The sequence below is a fragment of the Gobio gobio genome, assembly GCF_949357685.1.
Source record: "Gobio gobio genome assembly, chromosome: 13".
Taxonomy (NCBI): domain Eukaryota; kingdom Metazoa; phylum Chordata; class Actinopteri; order Cypriniformes; family Gobionidae; genus Gobio; species Gobio gobio.
The window spans coordinates 16,092,730-16,113,884 of record NC_137106.1 but is presented as its reverse complement, the minus strand read 5'-3'; the positions used below and the strand labels follow the sequence as shown (position 1 = coordinate 16,113,884).

At 36.3% G+C, this 21,155-nt stretch overlaps 1 protein-coding gene across 1 annotated transcript; it reads right to left on the bottom strand.

The window, feature by feature from the left end:
- Nucleotides 1-626: 626 nt before the first annotated feature.
- ptpreb (protein tyrosine phosphatase receptor type Eb) lies at nt 627-18,469 on the bottom strand. The gene is made up of 21 exons (XM_079833658.1): nt 18,379-18,469; nt 13,408-13,606; nt 11,361-11,432; nt 11,029-11,125; nt 9,580-9,653; nt 9,270-9,403; nt 9,072-9,162; nt 8,841-8,917; nt 8,631-8,667; nt 7,942-8,039; nt 7,673-7,792; nt 7,313-7,476; nt 5,644-5,779; nt 5,406-5,555; nt 5,191-5,284; nt 4,996-5,072; nt 4,470-4,604; nt 4,227-4,352; nt 3,956-4,107; nt 1,856-1,991; nt 627-1,636 (listed from the first exon to the last, which is right to left on the bottom strand). The coding sequence occupies exons 3-21, from the start codon at nt 11,428-11,430 to the stop codon at nt 1,562-1,564; spliced, it is 2,043 nt and encodes a 680-aa protein (XP_079689784.1). The 5' UTR covers nt 11,431-11,432; nt 13,408-13,606; nt 18,379-18,469; the 3' UTR covers nt 627-1,561.
- Nucleotides 18,470-21,155: the final 2,686 nt, after the last annotated feature.

Genomic DNA, 21,155 nt, shown 5'->3' with positions numbered 1-21,155 from the left:
CTTCTCACATCTATAGTCTTAAAGGTGTACTCAGTATTTTTTATTTATTAATTTTTTTGCTAATTAAATACGTTTTTACAATTGAAGAAATGAACAGCATTAAAAAATAAAATAAAAACATAATGAAAAATATATATATTTACACTAAAATACACTCTTACAATCATGTTTGTCTTCTAGATAAAACTGTTTTTTTTTCTACACAGGAAGCGGGTCGCCCTCTCATGAGTGCCGCGATCTTTCCAAAACAGCTGGGTCATGCAGTTGGTCACTAATAAATGTTTACTTAATATAGTTATTTCAGCCAGAGCATAAACAAAGCAAACAACATGCCTGAGGCGACTTGCTCGGTGTCTGGAGTCTTTATCAAATGTGAGTGAACATGAAACATTTTGCATAAGTAGTCTATTAGTTATTTCTTTATGGGTAGAACGTCTTTTTTGAGTAATAAATTGATCTAAGTAATTGTAATGTACACTACAAATTGTATGCATTACCAATATCGAATGCAAATGTCTATTACAAATATCGCATGCACTGCAAAACTAGAATGCAACTTAGATTGCCTTTTTATAATAAAATAATAAAAAAAAGTTAAATTTTACATTCACACAGGCACAAGTATTGACTGAAACAGTTTATTGCAGAAAGTGGTGTTATTCAGGTTTAAGGCATTTCTTTCCTCGTTTTCTTCATACTTTGTCACCCTGTAGCAAGAACACTGCATTGACAGTACAGATGAGCTTTTCTACTCGACCGGGTTCAGAAAAGCAGGAAGCTATATATGAAAGGAAACTATTCCTTTGTTGTTTCACAGGTTTCCCTAAACCCTTTATGACATGTATTCATTTTACAACCAAATATCATTTTTGATTTATAATTTCCTTCCGAGTGCTTTATGCTTTAATCCACATCTGTCACAGCTTTGATTGGCTTGAAAAGTCCTAGTAATAAACAACATTGTCATCACAGAAACTTTAAAGCCTGCTAAAGTTTCATTAAGGGGTTGGACATCTCAGTCAGGTTATGAAGGTGACGTGAAAGGTGAAGACCATGTGTATGGTACAAGTGACTTATCAGGGCTGATGCAAATCAGATTCTGGCCAAGAATTGCCATAAAATTCAAATTTGGAAGTATCCTAATTACTTTTAGTACACTAGTACACACAAATAACCATGCAGAATTTTTCTGGGAAGCAAGCTGGAGGATAAATAGAAGGAACAAATACTGAGAATGGAATGCTTTCAGTTTTTTTTTTCTTTTTAAATAAAAATAATTCTGTAGTAAATAAAAAAGATGTTAATGAATGTTAAATTAAATATAATGGTCATATTAAAAGAAAAACAAAGCTCTCTCCATACTGAATACTGCATAAACATAATAAAAACTTAATGCAAAAGACATGGTTAAGCCACTGGAGTCTGGTCATATCCAAAATATTACCTTAACTGCATATAAATAGCAAGAATAGGACATGTCAAGTGCATGGAGTGTCGCTAAGCCACAGTAATAGTTTTCTTCAGTTTAAATATAGTATAAATGTGTGTTAGTAAGCTGCACTCATTTGAAATTAGCATAGTCAGAGTAGATGTCAACAAAATCTTGCACAACTCTGTAGCAGAAGTCGTATTGTTCCTGAGAAGACAAATGAAAATACATTATATCATAATTCACACAATGATCTGACAGTCAAAAGTAAAAAAAAACCTACTCATTCTGTATTATTTTATTATAAAACTATTTTCCATATTGTAATATAATAGTGAAGCCATTAGATATATAATTTCCATACTGTAATATATTAGTGAAGCCATGAGATCTATATAAACTATGTATAGTGTTTTACATTCTTACCACAGTTTGGACCATATGTGGTCTCTGAGTGCGTAAACTCTTCACGGTCTGAAATACATCCAGTAACCCCTCGGCTTTGACCCGCTCTAAGATGTTACTTAGGGCAATGAAGGTTCCGGTCCGACCAGCACCAGCACTGATGTCATGAAGAAAAATACATACTTTTATGCAGACTTATGTAACAGTTTGTATAAACAAATTTTCTTTTGAACACGCAAAAGGCTGTGTGTGTGTTCATGTTTTTCTGTCTCAGTGGGGACTTCAACCTGAATGCACACAGACTCATGGGGACTCATGGGGACCTAAATTGAGGTCCCCATGAGTAAACAAGCTTATAAATCATACAGAATGATTTTTTTTGAAAATGTAAAAATGCCGAAAGTTTTGTGTGATGGGTAGGTTTAGGTGTAGGGTTAGTGTAAGGGGAGAGAATAGACAGTTTGTACAGTGTAAAAACCATTACGTTGTAACGACTGAGACATATCAGACACAATTATTTATTTATTATATTTAATGAATAATCCAGCAAACTCACTCCCAAACCATCAACCAGTTTGTGAACCATCCCCCAAAACTGCAAATAACATCCCTAGTGCAGCTAACACCGGGCCTCTGGTTATAGGACACATGGAGACTGAAAAGGTTTATGACCAGAAGGAATTTGCAGAGAGTTGTGACTTTCACATATTTTTTTTTGAAAAGGACAAATAAACCATCTTTAACCCATACAGCCTATATATAACCACTTGAGAAATATATAAACATATATCCATCTCATGATTTTTCTTTTATAGGGGTTTGGTCTATGTATTAATTCAATATTGGTTGGATTTTTGTTTCAGAATTGCATACTGTGGTTAACTAAATCATGTGTATGGCATGTTTGGTCTCTACAAACTCCAAATGTTGTTCCCCATTTGTTAATTTACATTACAATTTGTTAACTCTGTGCCACTTTAGTATTATGAGAATCTTGAAGGTTCTTCTCTTTAGCACCCAATCAAATTACATATTCGAATGCCCTTTTAGAAAACAAAGGATCATATAACTTTCCCTCCGAAAGCCTAAGTACTATTGGCTCACTGATCCCAGGAGGAGAGACTATCCTCAGAGGTTTAAAAGGCCTCCCGCACAGATCTAGTTCTTCTCTCTTGCACCTACGACCGACGCACGGCATCTTCTGGCTCCCACCTGACCAAGCCGTCCAGGCTGGCAGGCCTACACACGCATCAAGCCATGTGCAGCTTCCTTGACCATGCAAATTCATCATATCTTCTTCTCTCAACACGGAAGGAATCGATTGCAACTGCAACACCATCGGACCGAACTATAAAGACTTTCTCCTGAGACAGTATGTCCGGACGTTCTTCAGCCACTTCAGCCGCTCACTGATTCATAACGCTTCGAAGCTTCATGATGCCTTGTTTAGAAATCGTCATCAGTATGTATGCCGTTATTTAGGGGGTTTTTACGCACAAAAACTATTCTCGCCGATTCATAAAGTTATTTTAGAACCACTGTAGTGAGATGGACTCTGTAACGACGTCTTTAGTACCTTTTAAGGGTCTTGAGAGTGTAAAGTGCCATTGTGCCAATGGAGGCCTTTCAGAGCCATCAGATTTCAACTAAAATATCTTCATTTCTGTTCCGAAGATGAACGGAGGTCTTACAGGTGTCGAACGACATGAGGGTAAGTAATTAATGACAGAATTTTCATTTTTGGGTGAACTAACCCTTTAAGGATAGTAATACCAGAAATCTTTGACTTTGTGCTGACATTTTTTTGGTCCCCATGAGTTAAATATCTTATAAATCCTACTGATTACATTGAAAATGTGAAAATGCATAATGCTGTGAGGGTTGTGTTTAGGGCTAGGATTAGGGGATAGAATGTACAGTTTATACAGTATAAAAAATAATTATGTCTATGGAAAGTTCCCATAAAACATGGAAACCCAACGTGTGTGTGTGTGTGTGTGTGTGTGTGTGTGTGTGTGTGTGTGTGTGTGTGTGTGTGTGTGTGTGTGTGTGTGTGTGTGTGTGTGTGTGTGTGCGTGTGCGAGTGAGGGAGAGAGAGAGAGAGATGGAGAGTGTGTGTACCTGCAATGCACCACTATAGGGTTGTTTCCAGATTGCTGTTGTTGTTTTTGCACTGCAGCAATAATGTCAATCATTCCCTTTCCGTCTGATGGGATTCCAATCTCTGGCCAACCATGGAAGTGGAACTGTCTGACTAGACGTGTCTGCTTCTCCTGCAAACAGCCCAATTCAGCCTCAGCGTTGTCAACAAATTTAACACAATTAAAGAAGCTTCTTAGTGAAGCCTATGATGGACCATAAAATGGTCAAATTCACTGCGCGTTTAACTCACTGATGCATATGACAGCAGCATGTCTCGAATGCTGAAAGTCTCAAAAAGTGTGTCTCTCTTCAGCTCCAGTACATACTCTCCAAATGAAACACTGCCCTCTGCTGGCCAGTAACGTACACACTTATCCTGGGGTGAGAGTTGTTGGAATTGAATGCTTTAGACATGGAAGAGTAACTGCACCATTTGTTTATGTTGATTAATACAAAAATATAAAAAAGATGAATATAAACCATTAAACCGCACCTGTTCTCTCTCTTTCAGCTCAGTCAGCATGACAATAGAGTGGCACTTCCTTTCCCATACCATGCGCCAGAAGTCCTGCACAGTGTGAGCTAAAGGTGCCTGAGTTGCTATAAAGTAATCCTTTTGCCTATAACCCTGCGATGGTAAAGCATAGTGTTATTATGGGTACATTTGCCAATGTTTAAATGTAATATATTTGTTAAAATGCATATACAAAGCAAGAACTGAACAAATAGCATGTTTTATTTTATTTTTTTTATTCTAAGTCATTATTAGTATGCAGGACAACATGTGTTGTTCTTCTTCTTCTTATTATTATTATTATTATTATGAATAAAATTATTATTATTAAGTATTTTTTCAATAGCCTACTTGTGCCTGTACAGTATGTGTGCAAAATTTCTGAATTATTTTACTTTAAAAAGTCAATCTAAGTAGCTTTTAATAGATGAACACTAGTTTTGGGGTGCATACTAGGTTTGTAGTGCACATAATGTATTATTATATTATAATAATATATACTTACATCTATGAAAGATGCATTAATGTAGTCTGTGAATTCTTGCCCTCTTTTCATTGATAATATTACTCTGTTGAAGTCATCTGGTAAAAAAAAGAAAAAGAAGAAAAAAACAGGATAATGATTACAAGACAATAAATAAAGACAGAAAGACAAAGAAAGAAAGAAGCTAAAATGATACATCTGTATATATTTTCTCACATGGGATGATCTGTAGAACTCTGTTCTTTCTCATGTTAGCAGGCAGATTTCCGGTTCTCATGTTCTCCTTCATTATGCGGACATTAGTCAGTTTCTGAGGATATTCCAAACAAAACGACATGTTATAAGCTATTCACGTTTGTCAATGTTCATAATACTTTTGAGATCTTTCCATACTTATACTTAGCAAACCCTTTAACTGATGTGGTTCTTACTCTGAATTCTTCCTCCAGACCCACTCGGTCCATGTGTGTGTGCGTGTTGTGGAGTTTATGGAGGTGGCCCTCCAAAGAAGCAATGTCTAACTCAGTGTCACCATACAGGTAATGCTCCAAAATTGCCTGGTAAATGAACGAATACTGCATCTGTGAATGAGAGAGAGGAATATCAGTGGCAAATCACTGTTGAAACGATGAGTCAAACCCAGCAGAGGGACTGCGGAAAGTCCTTTACGTCTGTTTGAATGAGCTGACAGCGCTGCTTTCTTATCCTGGACACAAAGCCAAACACGTCCACCCTCCCTTCAGCGTGCATCATATCCATCATCGCATCAATCACAATGAACGTCCCAGTCCTGCCAACCCCAGCACTACACAGAGAGAAAATGAGTCGTGAGATGTAAAGTAGGGCATGAAATGAGAGTCAAAACTGCAGGGTCTTTCCATTTGTATTAATATCGTGGGCTAGATAATTGTCTAGTTTCAATTAAATGTGGGATCAATTATATACTAACATTCATAATGCTGTGAATATCGCAGGTTCTTGCTGTACAGCGTATTAGACCTGAAAAAGTTACAGTTTGTCATTTCACTGCAAAAAGGGCCTTTTCACTCTTTAACAAGTGGGAAAGTCTGTTGTTCTGGCTGAGGTGTTAACAATCCCACACAAACAGCTGAGCCTCAAGACATCTGCCTGCGTTGGTGGTTGCGTCTACATACTTTGCATTTCAGACTGTTTGTAATAGTTGAAATGTTCAGGGTTTCAAATATGTTTTCACATATGAAATCACCAGCATACTGAAATGCAATAGAGTGCAACAGTCGGGGTCCTGCATTAAAAATATGGATTTTATTTGGTTGAATTATTAGATTTAAACCTTTAAAGGCAGACCTGCAGTGTTCTCAGATGTTGTTAATTGATGGTACTGGCTTTTGTTAAAGCCATCAGTTTACATTATTTGAACATATTTTGTAAAGAATTGTTTAACAGCAGAATGTTTAGTAAAAAACAACATTACCCATGATTCTGGAAGGAAAAAAAACACCAATGAGTCCCATGCAGCACTGCAAATGACGTGATTGAGGTGGTCTGCTTAAATATTTATAATAATATTTAAATATTTTTTAATCAATTATAGGTGTGTTCAATTTGAAGCGGCATTGTGCAGATCAATCTATGTATGACATCAAAGTACCGCAAGTTTAGAGAGAAGACAGTTCAGTACATTAAAGTCATTAAAGGGATAGTTCACCTATTGTTCATTCTGTCATCATTTACTAACCCTCAAATTGTTCCAAACCTGTATGAATTTCTTTCTTCTGTTGAACACAAAAGAAGATATTTTGAAGAATATGGGTGATCAAACAGTTGATGGGCCCCAATGTCTTCCATAGTATGGGGGGGAAATACTATGGAAGTCATCAACTGTTTGGTTACAGACGTTCTTCAAAATATCTTCTTTTGTGTTCAGCAGAAGAAAGGAATTCATAGAGGTTTGGAACAATTTGAGGGTTAGTAAATGATGACAGAATGAACAATAGGTGAACTATCCCTTTAATGACTTTAATGTACTGGTGAATTAGGTGAATTATCCCTTAAGTACACGGTCTTGAATCTTTGTCTTTTTATCAGATTTTCACATACTTTTTTGCTTCAAATCAAATTTTGTAATGTTCTGACTCACATCGTAGTTGGCTGGTTTTATTCATGGCTTATTATGACTTTTTAAAATCCCTATGGGAAAAACATTCCGGAACCAATACCGCTGAAAAAGTGGGGGCTCTGTTGCACTCTGTAGATGTGTGACTGATTGTCGTTTGTAACCCATTTCTTTTATATACATTCATTTATTTTCTTAAGTCTGTAGGCACATATATATATTAAGAATAGCCCACAGTCTTACCTACAGTGCACTATGATTGGTCCAGCATGGGCAGGGTTGACACTCTTGACTTTCTTGAGGAACTTTAGCATGCCAATAGGGGAGAGGGGTACACCAAAATCAGGCCAGCTGGTGAAATGCAGCTGAGTGACCAACCTTGGAGGTCTGCAGCCATCAGCAGCATGCTGCAAAATCACACCAGCTTGCATTCAAATAACTTAGAAATAGCACAAAGTCACATTGCAAATAATCAGTTATGGCCTTCTGGGCTATTAAATGGCAGGCATTTCAAGAGAATTAGCGGGTGTACTAGTATATGAGTAGTATACAGAGCATTTGAATAATGATGCTGTAGTGTTTCTGAGAAAAATAGGCACTCACGTGTTGTACACAGAACTTCCTGATTGTGTAGTCCACCAACACCGTGACATCTTCCATTGCCACCCTCACACAGCCGTAGATCCAGCAGCCCTGCTCAGGCCAGTACTGATGGCATTTTTCCTGAATTTCACAAATACAAGACATAGATTTTTGCAAAATATGATTTTGAATTTCTTTTTTATATATGGAACAAGATCTTCTGTGCTACTATTTACATGTTAAACTCTCATAAAGTCTGTCTGGTGTGACTTTGTGATATCTTCTCTTACCTCTTTTCTCTCTCTTGTGTTGGTTAACATGACTATAGTGGCAGATTTGTGCTCCCAAACCATTCTCCAGAAATCTCCCACCGTCTCTGGTTTTGGGCCTGAATATAAGATATTACAATTCAAAAGGGAGATGAAGCAAAGGTCAGGAAAGGGGAGAGGGATTACATTTAGGGCCAGTTTTACTAAACGGCAAATTAGCGTGAGAGCACAATCCCATAAAAACACAGATGGGAGTGGAAAGTTCTGCGCGTGATCTACTGATGCAGACGCAGTCGGATCATTTCCATAATGACCAACGCAATCTACCAAGAGCAGTGCAAATGAGTGTCTGGTTTAAGACATGCTTTTTGGGGGGCGGTAAATAATGGTGCAAATACCAGTAAATTATCGAGTGTAAACCTTAGTAAATCACCTTGCGTGATTCATTTAAATACTATCCTCCCAGTAATTTTGCATCTGAAAGGGAAACCCCTACAAATGCATATGCAATAAGGTCAGCCGCAAAAATAACCCTGCCCACACTTTTTCAGCACTAATTTATCTCTGCGTGTCTTTAGCAAATCTTGACAGTAGTTTTTCAACGCTAAAAGAGGGTTTGCGCTGGTGCAAATCTGGCCCTAAATTGATTAAATTAGCTGGTAACTTTTGGGGTAATTACAACTGGGAAGAGGGGAAAAAACTTTGCATACCTTGAGCTGCAATAAATTTGTTTTTTTCTCTGTAGCCCTGTAGGGAAGGTAAATTAATTAAACATGAGACTCAAAACAAAAAAATATAGGTCAAGATATACTGTAATATAGGCCTAATAGCAATATTTTATATACTAAAATTAGATCACAGGTTCCAGAATTCGAATTAGACCTACAATATTATTTCAAAAGAACTGAGAAAGTACTCACATCGATATAAGAAGCATTTATGTAATCTGAGCTCATATATCCATCTATATGTGAAAGCAGCACTCTTGAGTGGTCATCTGTGTAGGAAATATACAGATCCTAACGGTTACTATTGTATTGCATTATAAATTATATTATACTATATTATATTAAACTTGACACAAAAAAATGACTCAAAACAAGCTCTTCCAAATTGTTTGGACAGTTTGCAAGTGTGTGAGGAACACTTACAGGGCAGAATATTGGGATATCTGTTCTTTTCTCTGTTCTCCTCTCTGCTTGCCTCTTCAAAGGTGCCACAGCCAAAACCACAAGGCAAAGACTGTAAAAGAGAAGCAGCAGAAGAAAGAAACTATACGTGAGTATAAGGAAACAATATTGAGCGTGCATGTGGAGAATGATAAAGTTTGTGTGTGTCTAAGATCTTACATTAAATTCCTCTCTGAACAGTTTGCCATCATCTGCCATGCGTAGGCGAAACTCTTCCTCCAGGGAGTCCAGCGGCATGGGGAAATAACGCTTTGAGGGAGAGGGTGATCTGGGAAGGAGCACCACCGTTTGTTCTGACAGAGAGAGAAGACGAATATACAGGGTGAAAGAGAGACATTTTCTTACTGTTCCCGTTTTATATCTTTCAAAGCAGACTCCAAGTTCTAAACATTTTGTTCTAAAAATATAGGCTTAATCCACATAGACAAAATGGCAGCAAAAAAATTTTTTCAGGCAAATCAAAACATACCTTGATCTTCCAAAAAGCCATTTGGCATCTTCTTGTCAACCGAGGCGACAAGATCCTTCCTTTGCTCTCTAAACCTGAGACATTTTGAAAAAAGACATTTACAGAGAGATAAAACAAAACTGTAAAAATGGCTGAAAGTTCACAACACACACCAAAATCTAAAGTTCTTTCTCATGGGAGATTGTTTGTTTCTCTGATTCCTCAGAGCAGCTGAGAGAGAATGACTTGCTGACACACCATCACAACTGCTTTCACATTTCACTACGCATGCAGCTGCTGCTGGAGCAAGTCGGCAGGGTCATAAACACACACACACACACACACACACACACACACACACACACACACACACACACACACACACACTTAAAAGTGAAATGTGTGTTTATTTTACTTTTCTCCTGCGGCTAAAAAGACAGCGGCAACTATAATTAAGCCATTTGTAGGCTGACTCCCTTAAAAAGTGTAAATACTGGTTGAATGGTTCAAAACACTGCTCTGTTTGATCTCAACCGATGATGTGAATTTGAGGCGGGGCTATCTGTTGGACTAACCAATGGCAGACGGGAAGTGCCAGGAAACCTTGTGAGTAATATAAAATAATAATGTAATAGAAATAGTTTATTTGAGTATTTTACATGAAATGTTACAAGATTAATATGTAATGTATATTTATGCTCTGCAAAATAATCTCATAAAATATTTATGATTGAGGGTATTAAATTATTTGCAGTATATTTGCAAACATTTTTGCAATGTTGGATACAAATCATGTTGCATATTAAATCATACAATTTAAAATAACTGTTTTTGATTTTCATATATTTTAAAACATAGTTTATTCCTGTGAAGGCAAAGCTGAATTTTCAGCATCATTATTCCAGTCTTCAGTCACATGATCCTTCAGAAATATTTATTATATGCTGATTTTGTGCTCAAGAAGCATCTCTTATTATATGTTGAAAAGCGTGATCCAGTTTTCTTAGAATTCTTTAATGATTTCTTTAATTAATTCTTGAATTCTTTAAAGTTCAAAAGAATAACATACATTTGAAACAGAAATATTTTGTAACATTATAAATGTCTTTACTGTCATTTTTAAATGGAATTTAATGTGCCCTTGCTGAATAAAAGTATTAATTTCCAACAAAAAATATTCTTCCTGACCCCAAATTTTTGAAGAGTAGAGTATAGGATAGTTTTGAAACAATGCAGTGTATAGATGTAGAGAATACCTAGAGGAAGTGAATCTTTAAGAGTTATGATTAATATTACATTTAAAAATAGTGAGTTGGCAACACTGTAGGCCAGACTAGAAAAAGATAGATCTGGGGACAGTAGGGGTCAAGAAAAGAGCAGTTCAATCATATACATTTCATTGTATATCTGTATACTGTATAATGTGTTTGTTTTTTCAAACAGAATGTTTTTGGATTTGGATTTTCTTACCTCAAAATGTAAGCGATGAGGAGAAGAAAGATGACGAGAAGGAGAGAGGTGACGAGACCCGAGGCTAAGACATGTGGGCCCTGAGGCGCTGGAGACTCTGAACAGAGAGAAAGAAAGACAACTGAGTGAGGGAAGGAAAAGTTGGATTCTGCAGAATGGATTTAAACTGGATAAAATGTGTCAAAAATTTACTCTAATTGGCTCTAGTTTTAAAATGTGAAACTTTCCAATTCCAGGCATTCCAATTCTGTGGGTACAGATTATGTGTGGGGCCGTGGGCCTGTTTAAAAATAATTTTAAGTAATAAAAAAACACACATGTAGATGATATACCTGCTGTCAGGTTTCCATGAGAGGAACTGTTTGAAATGAGTGCTGCTGAAACTAGAAACAGGACCATCATGGCTACACATAAAGAGAGAAAACAACAAACAATCAAACATTTGTTTCCCAAAACCAATTAAAAACTGACAATTGACATCAGTTGAAAAGGCATTTTTCACTAAGATTAAAAAATGTCATTTGAAAATGTAGATTTCAGAACAATTCTGCAGAACTGACATAATCTGAATACGCAAAAGCTTTATAAGAGATTCAGTTAACCTATATTAAAACCATCAATCTTCTCATGCATTCTAAAATCTAAAATTAATTTCAATTAATGGTCCAGAGAGTAACGGCCCCTAGAGATAGGGCACCATCTACGGCACACATCCAGCACAACTGAGAAACGTTGAAAGTAGGACAAGACTTTTTACCCCAGATATTATCTTTTATATCTAAAAAAGGTATTGTGTATAAATGCATCTCACAAATGTTCATTTCTATGTGATGTACAGTTGCAAGAAAAAGTATGTGAACCGCTTGCAGAATCTGTAAAGATTTGAATAATTTGAACAAAACAAGTGAGATCATATTTTAATTTATTTTAATTCTTCTTATAACTGTTTTAATTATCCTTTTTTCCCCCATTATTTTGTTACGGCTGTCTGGGTGTAAGAGCCTGAGAGAAGGGAGAGCAATCTTGTCCATGATATTGCCAAGAAGAGTTAGTCCTTTTTTTTTCTTCTTTTTTTTCCCTAAGAATATTTTAATTCCATTTTTGTGTAAAGCACTTTGAATTGCCATTGTGTATGAAATGTGCTATATAAATAAACTTGCCTTGCCTTTTTGTTTGTCCTGAGCAGTTAAACTGCTCAATTTTCTTCAGAAAAATCCTCCAGGTCCTATACATTCTTCCGTTTTCCGGCATCTTTTGCATATTTGAACCCTTTCTAGCACTGACTGTATGATTTTGATATCCATCTTTTCACACAGAAGACAATTGAGGGACTCAAACACAACTATACAAAAAGGGTCAAACATTCACTGATGCATTAAGAGCCCGGGGGTGGAAACTTTTCGGAATTTGAAGATAGAGGTAAAATTGTACTTCATTTGTCTTCTGGGAAACATGCAAGTATCTTCTGTTGCTTCCGAAGGGCAAAGGGCAAAAATTTGGACATCTTCATCCTGTTAATACACCGTGTTTCCTTCTGGAGCATCAGTAAATGTTTGAACCTTTTTTAGGAGTTGTGTTTTAGTTCCTCAATTGTCCTCAGTGTGAAAAGATGGATCTCAAAATCATACAGTCACTGCTGGAGAGGGTTTAAATAAGCAAAAGATGCTGGAAAACTGAAGAATTTGCAGTACCTGAAGGATTTTTCTGAAGAACATTCGGCAGTTAAACAGCTCAGGACAAACAAGGGACTCATGAACAACCATCACAAAACAAAACAAAAACAGCCGTGGATCATCCAGGGAACGACACAGTATTGAGAATCAAAGGTTCATAAACTTTTGAACAGTGTCATTTTAATAATTATTTTTGTCTTGTGGACTATATGTAAACATTTGTTTGTAAAATATCTAATTCAGGATAGCACTAAATAAAAAAACACATTTTGTATGACCTCTCTTATTTTGTTCAAATTAATCACATTTTCACAGATTCTGTACGCAGTTCACATACTTTTTCTTGCAACTGTATATACTGCATAGTGAGGTTCAAAAGACAGCACTGAAAATATGATTTTCAAAATGTAAAACAATAGTATGCATGTAAAAATATGTGTGGTTTGATTTTTTAAGGGGGTGGGAATAAGACAGCTCTGCATTTATAGACATCCAACCTGTGTAAAATCACCCCAGACAGGAAATATGTCACATAACCTGTATGTCTGATCCTTGTAACATTTTCAGAGAGATTTCTGATATTAATCCTTTCAAAAGCTGGAATAGAAAATCTACCTGCCACCAAACGTCTATGAACTCTGCCTATAGAAAGATTAGAGAAGACAACATGAAGGATTAATGCAGCCTTACACAGAAGTGTACTCACAAATGTGAAATATGTCTCACACCAAGGCAACGTCTCAGTCCATAGCTTTCAAGAGAAGAGACATTAATTATTATGATACTTTTCCAGAAGGTCTCCACGAGTCATGATATCTGTGAAGGCACTTCTGTCCTTCAATAATGTATGAGTGCAGGTTTTTTCATTGTCCTTTCTGGGTGGGCTATCCTTAAATAGCCCCTGCCTGCAAAGAACAATGGATAAGGATACATTAGGAGAGGGAATTGTCTTTAAAAAATAAATACTCATAAAATGTGTAGGACATGCAGAGGCAGAGAGAAACAAAAAGATATACTTTAAATCTGTCCTCTAGCATTGTGTCAGTTGATTGTTCCCCCCAAAATTCCTATTGATAAGATCTGCTTCTACTAAAAAAACATTATTTTGTGGTCAAACCTTATTCATTTACCTTACAGACTATTATTCCTAGTCTGATGTACTGCTTTCAACCAGGGATGCTGTAATGCAGCATTTAACTTTAGTCTCTGCAGCAGCTGTAAATAACCATTTCATATACATATTCATACCACAGTAACCTCAAGGATGAGAAGGGCACCACCCATAAGAATTTTAGCAACGACACTGGTCAAAATATACTGTGTAGAACTGGGTCAGTCATTGTTGGTCATCTCAGGACCCTGACTGGATCACATGAAAGCAAATCAAATCAGGAACGGTGTCAATCAAAACCAAGTGACGGTTACTATGGCTCTAACTGCACTAAGAGTCAACATTATTTTTACAAGTACCATTATTGTGACTCAAAACTGTGTCTAGCCATTTATGCGTACGTTAAATTAAGGGTAATTTAGTAAGTCAATATAAAGGCTTCCACAACTGAGGTAGTCTGGAAGCTGGAGTCAATTGGCCTTCATGACAAATTCTCGTGAAAAAATCATGCAGACAACACCAAATGAGTTACCAGAAAGACGAAACAACATACTGACACACTACAAGGAACAAGCAGCATCTCAAGCAGTAAAACCTGATCTGACTGTCAATACAAGCTGTGACCTTGAGAAGTGCATGTTGCGGCACTATGCAGATCTTTCATATGGAAATTGAATGCATATTGTTGGTGCTATTGTGTTAATAAAGAACCAGGTGAGAGAGCACCACTGGTGAATAAAGAAGTATCTGTAACATTAAAACTATTGCTAGCTTTCTTTTACATAGTATTATTTTAGACACACATTTCCTCAACCATTTACAAAGGTCAACAACACTCTTTTCTTTTTCTAAGAAACGCAATAAGCTCTGCATCATCCACTAACCAGAACCTTTGAATACAGAACAGGAAGCGATTTTACTGTAGCTTTCAAGTGCAATAGACTTCCTGTGTTAATGGGGGTCTTAGATTTACAGCCAGGATGTTGACTCCCGTTACTCCCTTTAACTAATTGTTGCTCATAGTCCATTAAGACTTTCTTCTTTTCAAGACATTCCAAAATAACATCATACAAAATATCATCATATTCCAATGGTGTTTACATATTTTTTGCCACTGTCAATTCCAGGATTGTAAGCAAATCAGATTATTATAAAGGCTAATGTTTTGTGTTTTTTAGGTATGGTGTCTTAATCTAGCATTTCTCGTCATTAGTCATCATAGACCTTATACTTTATTTGGCATATAGTACAGGGATCTGTAAAAAAAAATTGTTTTGCTTTCTGAGAACAAGCCTAAAATGTGCATAACCTATGCGCCTTGAATTTGGTCAGTAATGTTTGGCAATCACTAAACGATCACTAAACTTTTGTCATAAAATACATTTTCAGATATTCCTAAATTAATATTTTAGAAAACTGAATAGAGTCAATAGTCTGGAAATGCAAATATTTTTCCATGCTGTTTTTTTCCCCCCATACTTATCCAGACCTGGAAATTACTCACTTCCAATTCCATACTTTTCCAAACTGTGTAGGAACCCTGAACTTTATGACCTTTAAGCTCTAAGGCACTTACTGCCTCAGATGGGGCCATTCTTATGACAGACAAAACGCCCATGTCCAAAATTATCCAAAATTTTCACTGGTCAAAAAACTCATAACTCCATTTGAGCTTGACTTAGGTAAAATGTTAATAATATAATGACACATGCGATTGTCTGACCATATATATGGCCACATTATCAACTTTGACATCGCTGTTTTTAATGTTTTTAATTTTTTTACATTCCCTAAAAAGTAGCATTTTTGGAGATACCACGTTTATGCCCGACAGCGACGAAAGGTGAAGTGTTTAATTTTGCACTATTTCTGAGCAAAGACTATATAGATTTTCAGTGGAATGGGAAATTGTAGGTCCAAGTAACCATGTACATCCTTTCAGACACAGGATTCCACGCGTTGATTTCCACCCATGTACGTCCGACCCCCAAAACACCCCCAGATGTACAAATTCAATGGAAAATTTGGCCGCATTGGGCTACTTTTGTTGCAAAGACCTGGCAATCCCGCACAGGAAGCAGATGGATGGAGGTGGTAGTGTAGCAGCCTATAGAGATGCTGACCAGCACACAGAAGGCTGACTCCGCAATATGACTGACCTCTATGGCAGAATATGACTGCCAGTGTTTATTTTTAATTTTGAGAGAAATGCATTTAATGCAGAACAAATGCAAAAGCTCATGCATAGTAAAAAGCCTCTTTCACAAGCAATGAGAGCTTCTACTTCTATTAATTTCTTATGTGCAATGCATTACTATCTTATGACTTATAGTCTATAAATTATCTATCTAAAATTCACTTAACCTTCACAAATGTGGTTCACCCCATCAGTAACAGACATTCCTAAACCGATATGGACCGAAAATCCATTATCTTATTGAATCTCTAGAAGCAAAATGATTTGTAACAACTTCATATTACTCCCATGCAATCGAATGTCCTATAATTAGATTAAATCGATGAGAGACATGAAACATAATCACTTCAGTGGAAAAGGTCAAAGGAATTTGTTTCTTGTGAAATATCTACTACCTGAGTTTACATTATGGAACCATAATAGACAATATTCAGACTTCAAATCTTTTAAATCTGCCATTTCGTTTATAATAACCTCTTGGCCTTGGCAGCTACGAGGGTGTTAAACTCAAAGTGTTTACCAACATCTTAAGCTTTCAGATGAGAGTGCTGTGCATAAGTAATTATGAAATTAATCTTCATTTAAGCGCATGTTGCATTAATCCTGCTGGCTGTGCTCTCGCTCTCTATTAGAAACAAGGTCACATCACACCGATTGTTATACCTATTATTTATCAAGAAAATGCATGTATAAATGTGCTTCTTTTATTTTAAATTGATAATAGGATTCAATACGCAGTATGCTTTCTATGGAATGATTTTGAGTCTAAAACAGCTTTGGTTTGATCTCTGAGGGGGGAAATGAGGAAAAGCTTGAAATATTAGATGGAAGAGAAATACAGAAAGTTTTATGACAAAAGATGTTTGTAAAACTTGTTGTCGATAAATAATGCATTCCTTGGAAAACTATTATCATAGTGGATGTGAGGTTTTATAGCCTGTATATCACAGTGGTTCTCAAGTGGGTAGTGACCCAAAAATGGATTGCAGGTCTGTTTTGATAGGTAAAATAATAATTTACAAAAAGTAATAATTTTACAAAGTGAGGAGAAAAGCTTGCTATGTCGTTTCTTGATATAAAGGCTGTTAGAACTACTGAAATTGAAGAGACATTTGTACATGTGCCTATTCACTCTATGTCAAATTTTAATGTTTGGTTTTAAGGACATTTCTGTTTGCTTTATTACAATGTGCAGTAATTTTTTAATCGTGCTTTAAGCATACAGTGTGTTTCTATTTGACCTAACCCTTAATAATTACTTTTGATGGTGTATCCTAATGGATTCTGGTTGATTAAGTCATTTATTTGTGACTTAAAACATAAACCTAAAACATACACACCTGGATCAAGAATGAAGATGAGCATGCCAATATCAATAGCATCACTTGTCAACATCACTCTCCCTAGCCTCAGGGCAAAATCTATCGGCCTCTTTTTCCAAACATCACATCCACACAAACAGGCTCATTACAATTGCCTTACGCAACTTTTTATGTTCCATTAATATATGCATAAAGGAACAACCCAAATAGAAGTGACGAAAAAGTCAGTCAGCTGTTTTCATTATTATGATATTAGTGTAAACACAGGATGCTGATCAAATAATGCAATAACACTAGACAAAGTGCTGACATCCTCCCTGCCTGTTTAACCCTTAAAAAGGCAGGAACATAAAATGAATTTAATTGAAAATTACACATATGCCTATAATGCACATTATGACTACCATGTTTTAAAATATTGCTTTTATTTTTATTTTATTTAATTTTATGAAAATAACATTTAGTAAAGATACTATCAACATTCTACCATGTTACTTTTAGATCAAGATGTTTTTTTATGGAATATTTTAGTCTCATGACCCGAGAATTTGCAGGGACCCCCTTTTCAACACTGTATCCTTACAGAAACCATTTAAGGGTTCATCTCTGTCTGTGTATCCTACAACCTTTTTGAGCATCATAGGCGTGTGCAACATTTTTGGCCATCACAGGTTTTGGTGCAAATCTTGCTGCATGCAAAATGCTGTCTAGACAGGCAGCTTACTAGGTTTGAAACACAACCCATTGACCCCTGTTCCTTATGAACAAATCTGAAATGACTAAATCTGCTGTAATTGCGGTACACGAAAAACGTGTTCATAAAACCTCGTGTTTACACGTTATGCGTGTAAACGACAAAATGGGCGATGCTTGAGAGAATTAATTATTTTGAACTCATCAGCATCACGGACGTGATCGAAGCCGTTTTAAAACATGCTTCGAAATAGCCTAACTAATGCATGCTTTACCGTCGAGCGAAGAAAAGCTACACAAAATGATAAATGACATAAAACCATCTGTTTTGCAAAGTAACAAATGCAATATTACCAGTGAGATGTCCATGTCCATGTAAAGTCTCGGTAAAATCCGGTGCTGAGTGTTGATGGTTATTAAGGATGCTGTGCAGAATGGTGTCTGCCTGCCTGTGGTCCCTCCTCTACGAGCGCCGGTGCCGAGTGATGATCATGCGCCGCCGGTGCGTCACTCACATTATGCTGAGGGGGGGAAGAAACAGTCAAATAAATGTTGATACTAAACAATGCAAATAATGTGATTATTTTTTATGCTTGTCAGACAGCATTTGTTTTTTATAAAATGCTAATAGTAGCTATGCCTAATAAAATAAATATTTGTAAATAAAAAAATAAAAAAAATAAATGTTGTTAGAATAAAATATGTAGGCTATAAATTGAACGGCAGCTACGCTATTTCCATTTGCTTTTCTGTTTCATCCCGGGATGCTCATCCCGAGGCTGCGTCGGCTCCAGTTTGGATCCAACCTCTTATGAAAGCTTCAGATGACCCAACACCTAAAGAGATGTCTCCAACTCTTGCGAGGATTCAGACAGAGGTGGACAGTAACGAAGTACATTTACTTGAGTACTGTACTTAAGTACACTTTTTGAGTATCTGTACTTTACTGAAGTATTATTTTTTAGGGAAACTTTTACTTTAACTTCACTACATTTGAAAGACAAATATCGTACTTTTTACTCCACTACATTTCTATCAAGATCCTCGAAGTCAAAAGTCGTTTCTGTAGCAGCTTTGCAAGTCAGTGGATGATTTTTTTTTCTTCTTTAAAAGTGTTTCTTTTTTTTTGTGCAAAATGTAAATGTCTGGGAGAAAGAGAAGCATAGACATATGGATGAATCTGAAAAAGCATGATGAAAGAGCTCAGTTCAGTCTGTTTTGTTGTGCCTCTGAGATGCCAGAGCACGAGTACTGAATAGAGCTTTCTTTTGTGTTTTTTTCGCACTTAAACAGACCAATACACACAAAATGTCACAATTTTCATTTTGGAAAGTATTCACGTAAACAAAGTTGATTATGTCTCAAGTGAACGTAAACAGTTGGGGGAATATCAGATGTGTATCAGTGTGTAGGATTTGTGCATTCAGCCTTAAAGTGACAGCAGCTTTGTAAAAAGCTTTGTAACTTTTAAGTATTTAAATTAGTTCAAGGTGGTCGTACGCTAGCATGTTAGACCATGATGGCATAGTGTGCATTTATACAACAATGCAACAATAATGAAATAATGCATTGACATAAAAAAGGAAATTTACTTTTGATACTTAAGTACTTTTAAAAGCAAGTACTTCTGTACTTTTACTTAAGTAAAACTAGTTTTTAACAACTTTCACTTGTAACAGAGTAATATTTGACCAGTGGTACTTTTACTTTTACTCGAGTAATGGAGTTGTGTACTTTGTCCACCTCTGGATTCAGATGACACAAACTCTGAATCAATATACCAATGCTAAATGTTCCATAGCCTATATTGAAATCATTATGTCCACAACTGGTAAAAAAGTACTTCAATGAGCTCATTGTTTCTGGATTAGTTCACTTCAAAATGAACATTTCTTGATATTTTACACACCCCCATCTCATCCAAGATGGTTATGTCTTTATTTCTTCAGTCGAAAAGAAATGAAGTTTTTTGAGGAAAACATTCCAGGATTTTTTCTCCACACCATTGACTTCCATGGCAACCAAAATGTTGAAGGTCCAAATCAATGCCATTTCAAAAAGCTTCGAAAGGCTTCGGAGTCTCTGCGCGATCCCAGACAATAGGGTCTTATCTAGCGAAACTGTCGGTCATTTTAAAAATAAAATAACAATTAATATGCTTTTTAACCTAAATTGCTCATCTTGCGCTGCTCTGCGGCTCGCCAGTGATTGCACAATCACGTCGAAAAGGTCACACTAGAAGCGCACATGCAAAGACGAATACAAACGCCCGTTAGCAAAAAAGTGTTAGCTAACTTGGTGATTTGTATATGTAGGCTACCCTGCTGAAAAAGAAACAGCTAAAACCAGCCTAGTTGAACACCAGCTTGGCCAGGCTGGAAGACTAGCTTGGGAGACCAGCTTAAACCAGCTACTTCGAGTTTAAACCAACCAGCTAGCCAGCCCGGCTAGTTGGTTTAAACTCAGAAGTAGCTGGTTTAAGCTGGTCTCCCAAGCTGGTCTTCCAGCCTGGCCAAGTTGGTGTTCAGCTGGTTTTAGCTTATCTTTTAGCTGTTCTCCCAGCTTCTAAAACCAACCTGGCAGACCAGCTAAAACCAGCCAACCAGCTTAGGCTGGTTTTATCCATTTTTTTCAGCAGGGCATTTCTGAAATACATTACTTGGACACAGCCACCTCTGTTAACATATCACTCTAAATTGTAACGTAGACATGCATTTTCTGTAAAGCTTTGAAACTATATGTATATAATGTGAATTTAATTGAATAAATTAGAAAAAATCTCTTTGAGCAAAAACAACAGACTTTTAAAATGATAATTTTAAAATACATCAAATTTCTTCCATCACTCGATTTAGCATGAAAACAAATAACGGTTGGAGAGAGGAATAGATGGATGATAATAATTCAATAATATATCAATAAACATTCATATTCATTTTTATTAGGCCTAGCATGTAACAACATTAAGATGGTAGATGATCATGCTGTGACTAAACCAATATATGATTGGAAAAAGCATATCCTGTCCTGTTGTGTTTGTGTCAGTATAGTTCTATGTATTATAATGCTGAACTGTCCATCTAACAGACCTTTTGATGAAGAATAGTTTGAAGAAACTAGTCAGAGGCTGA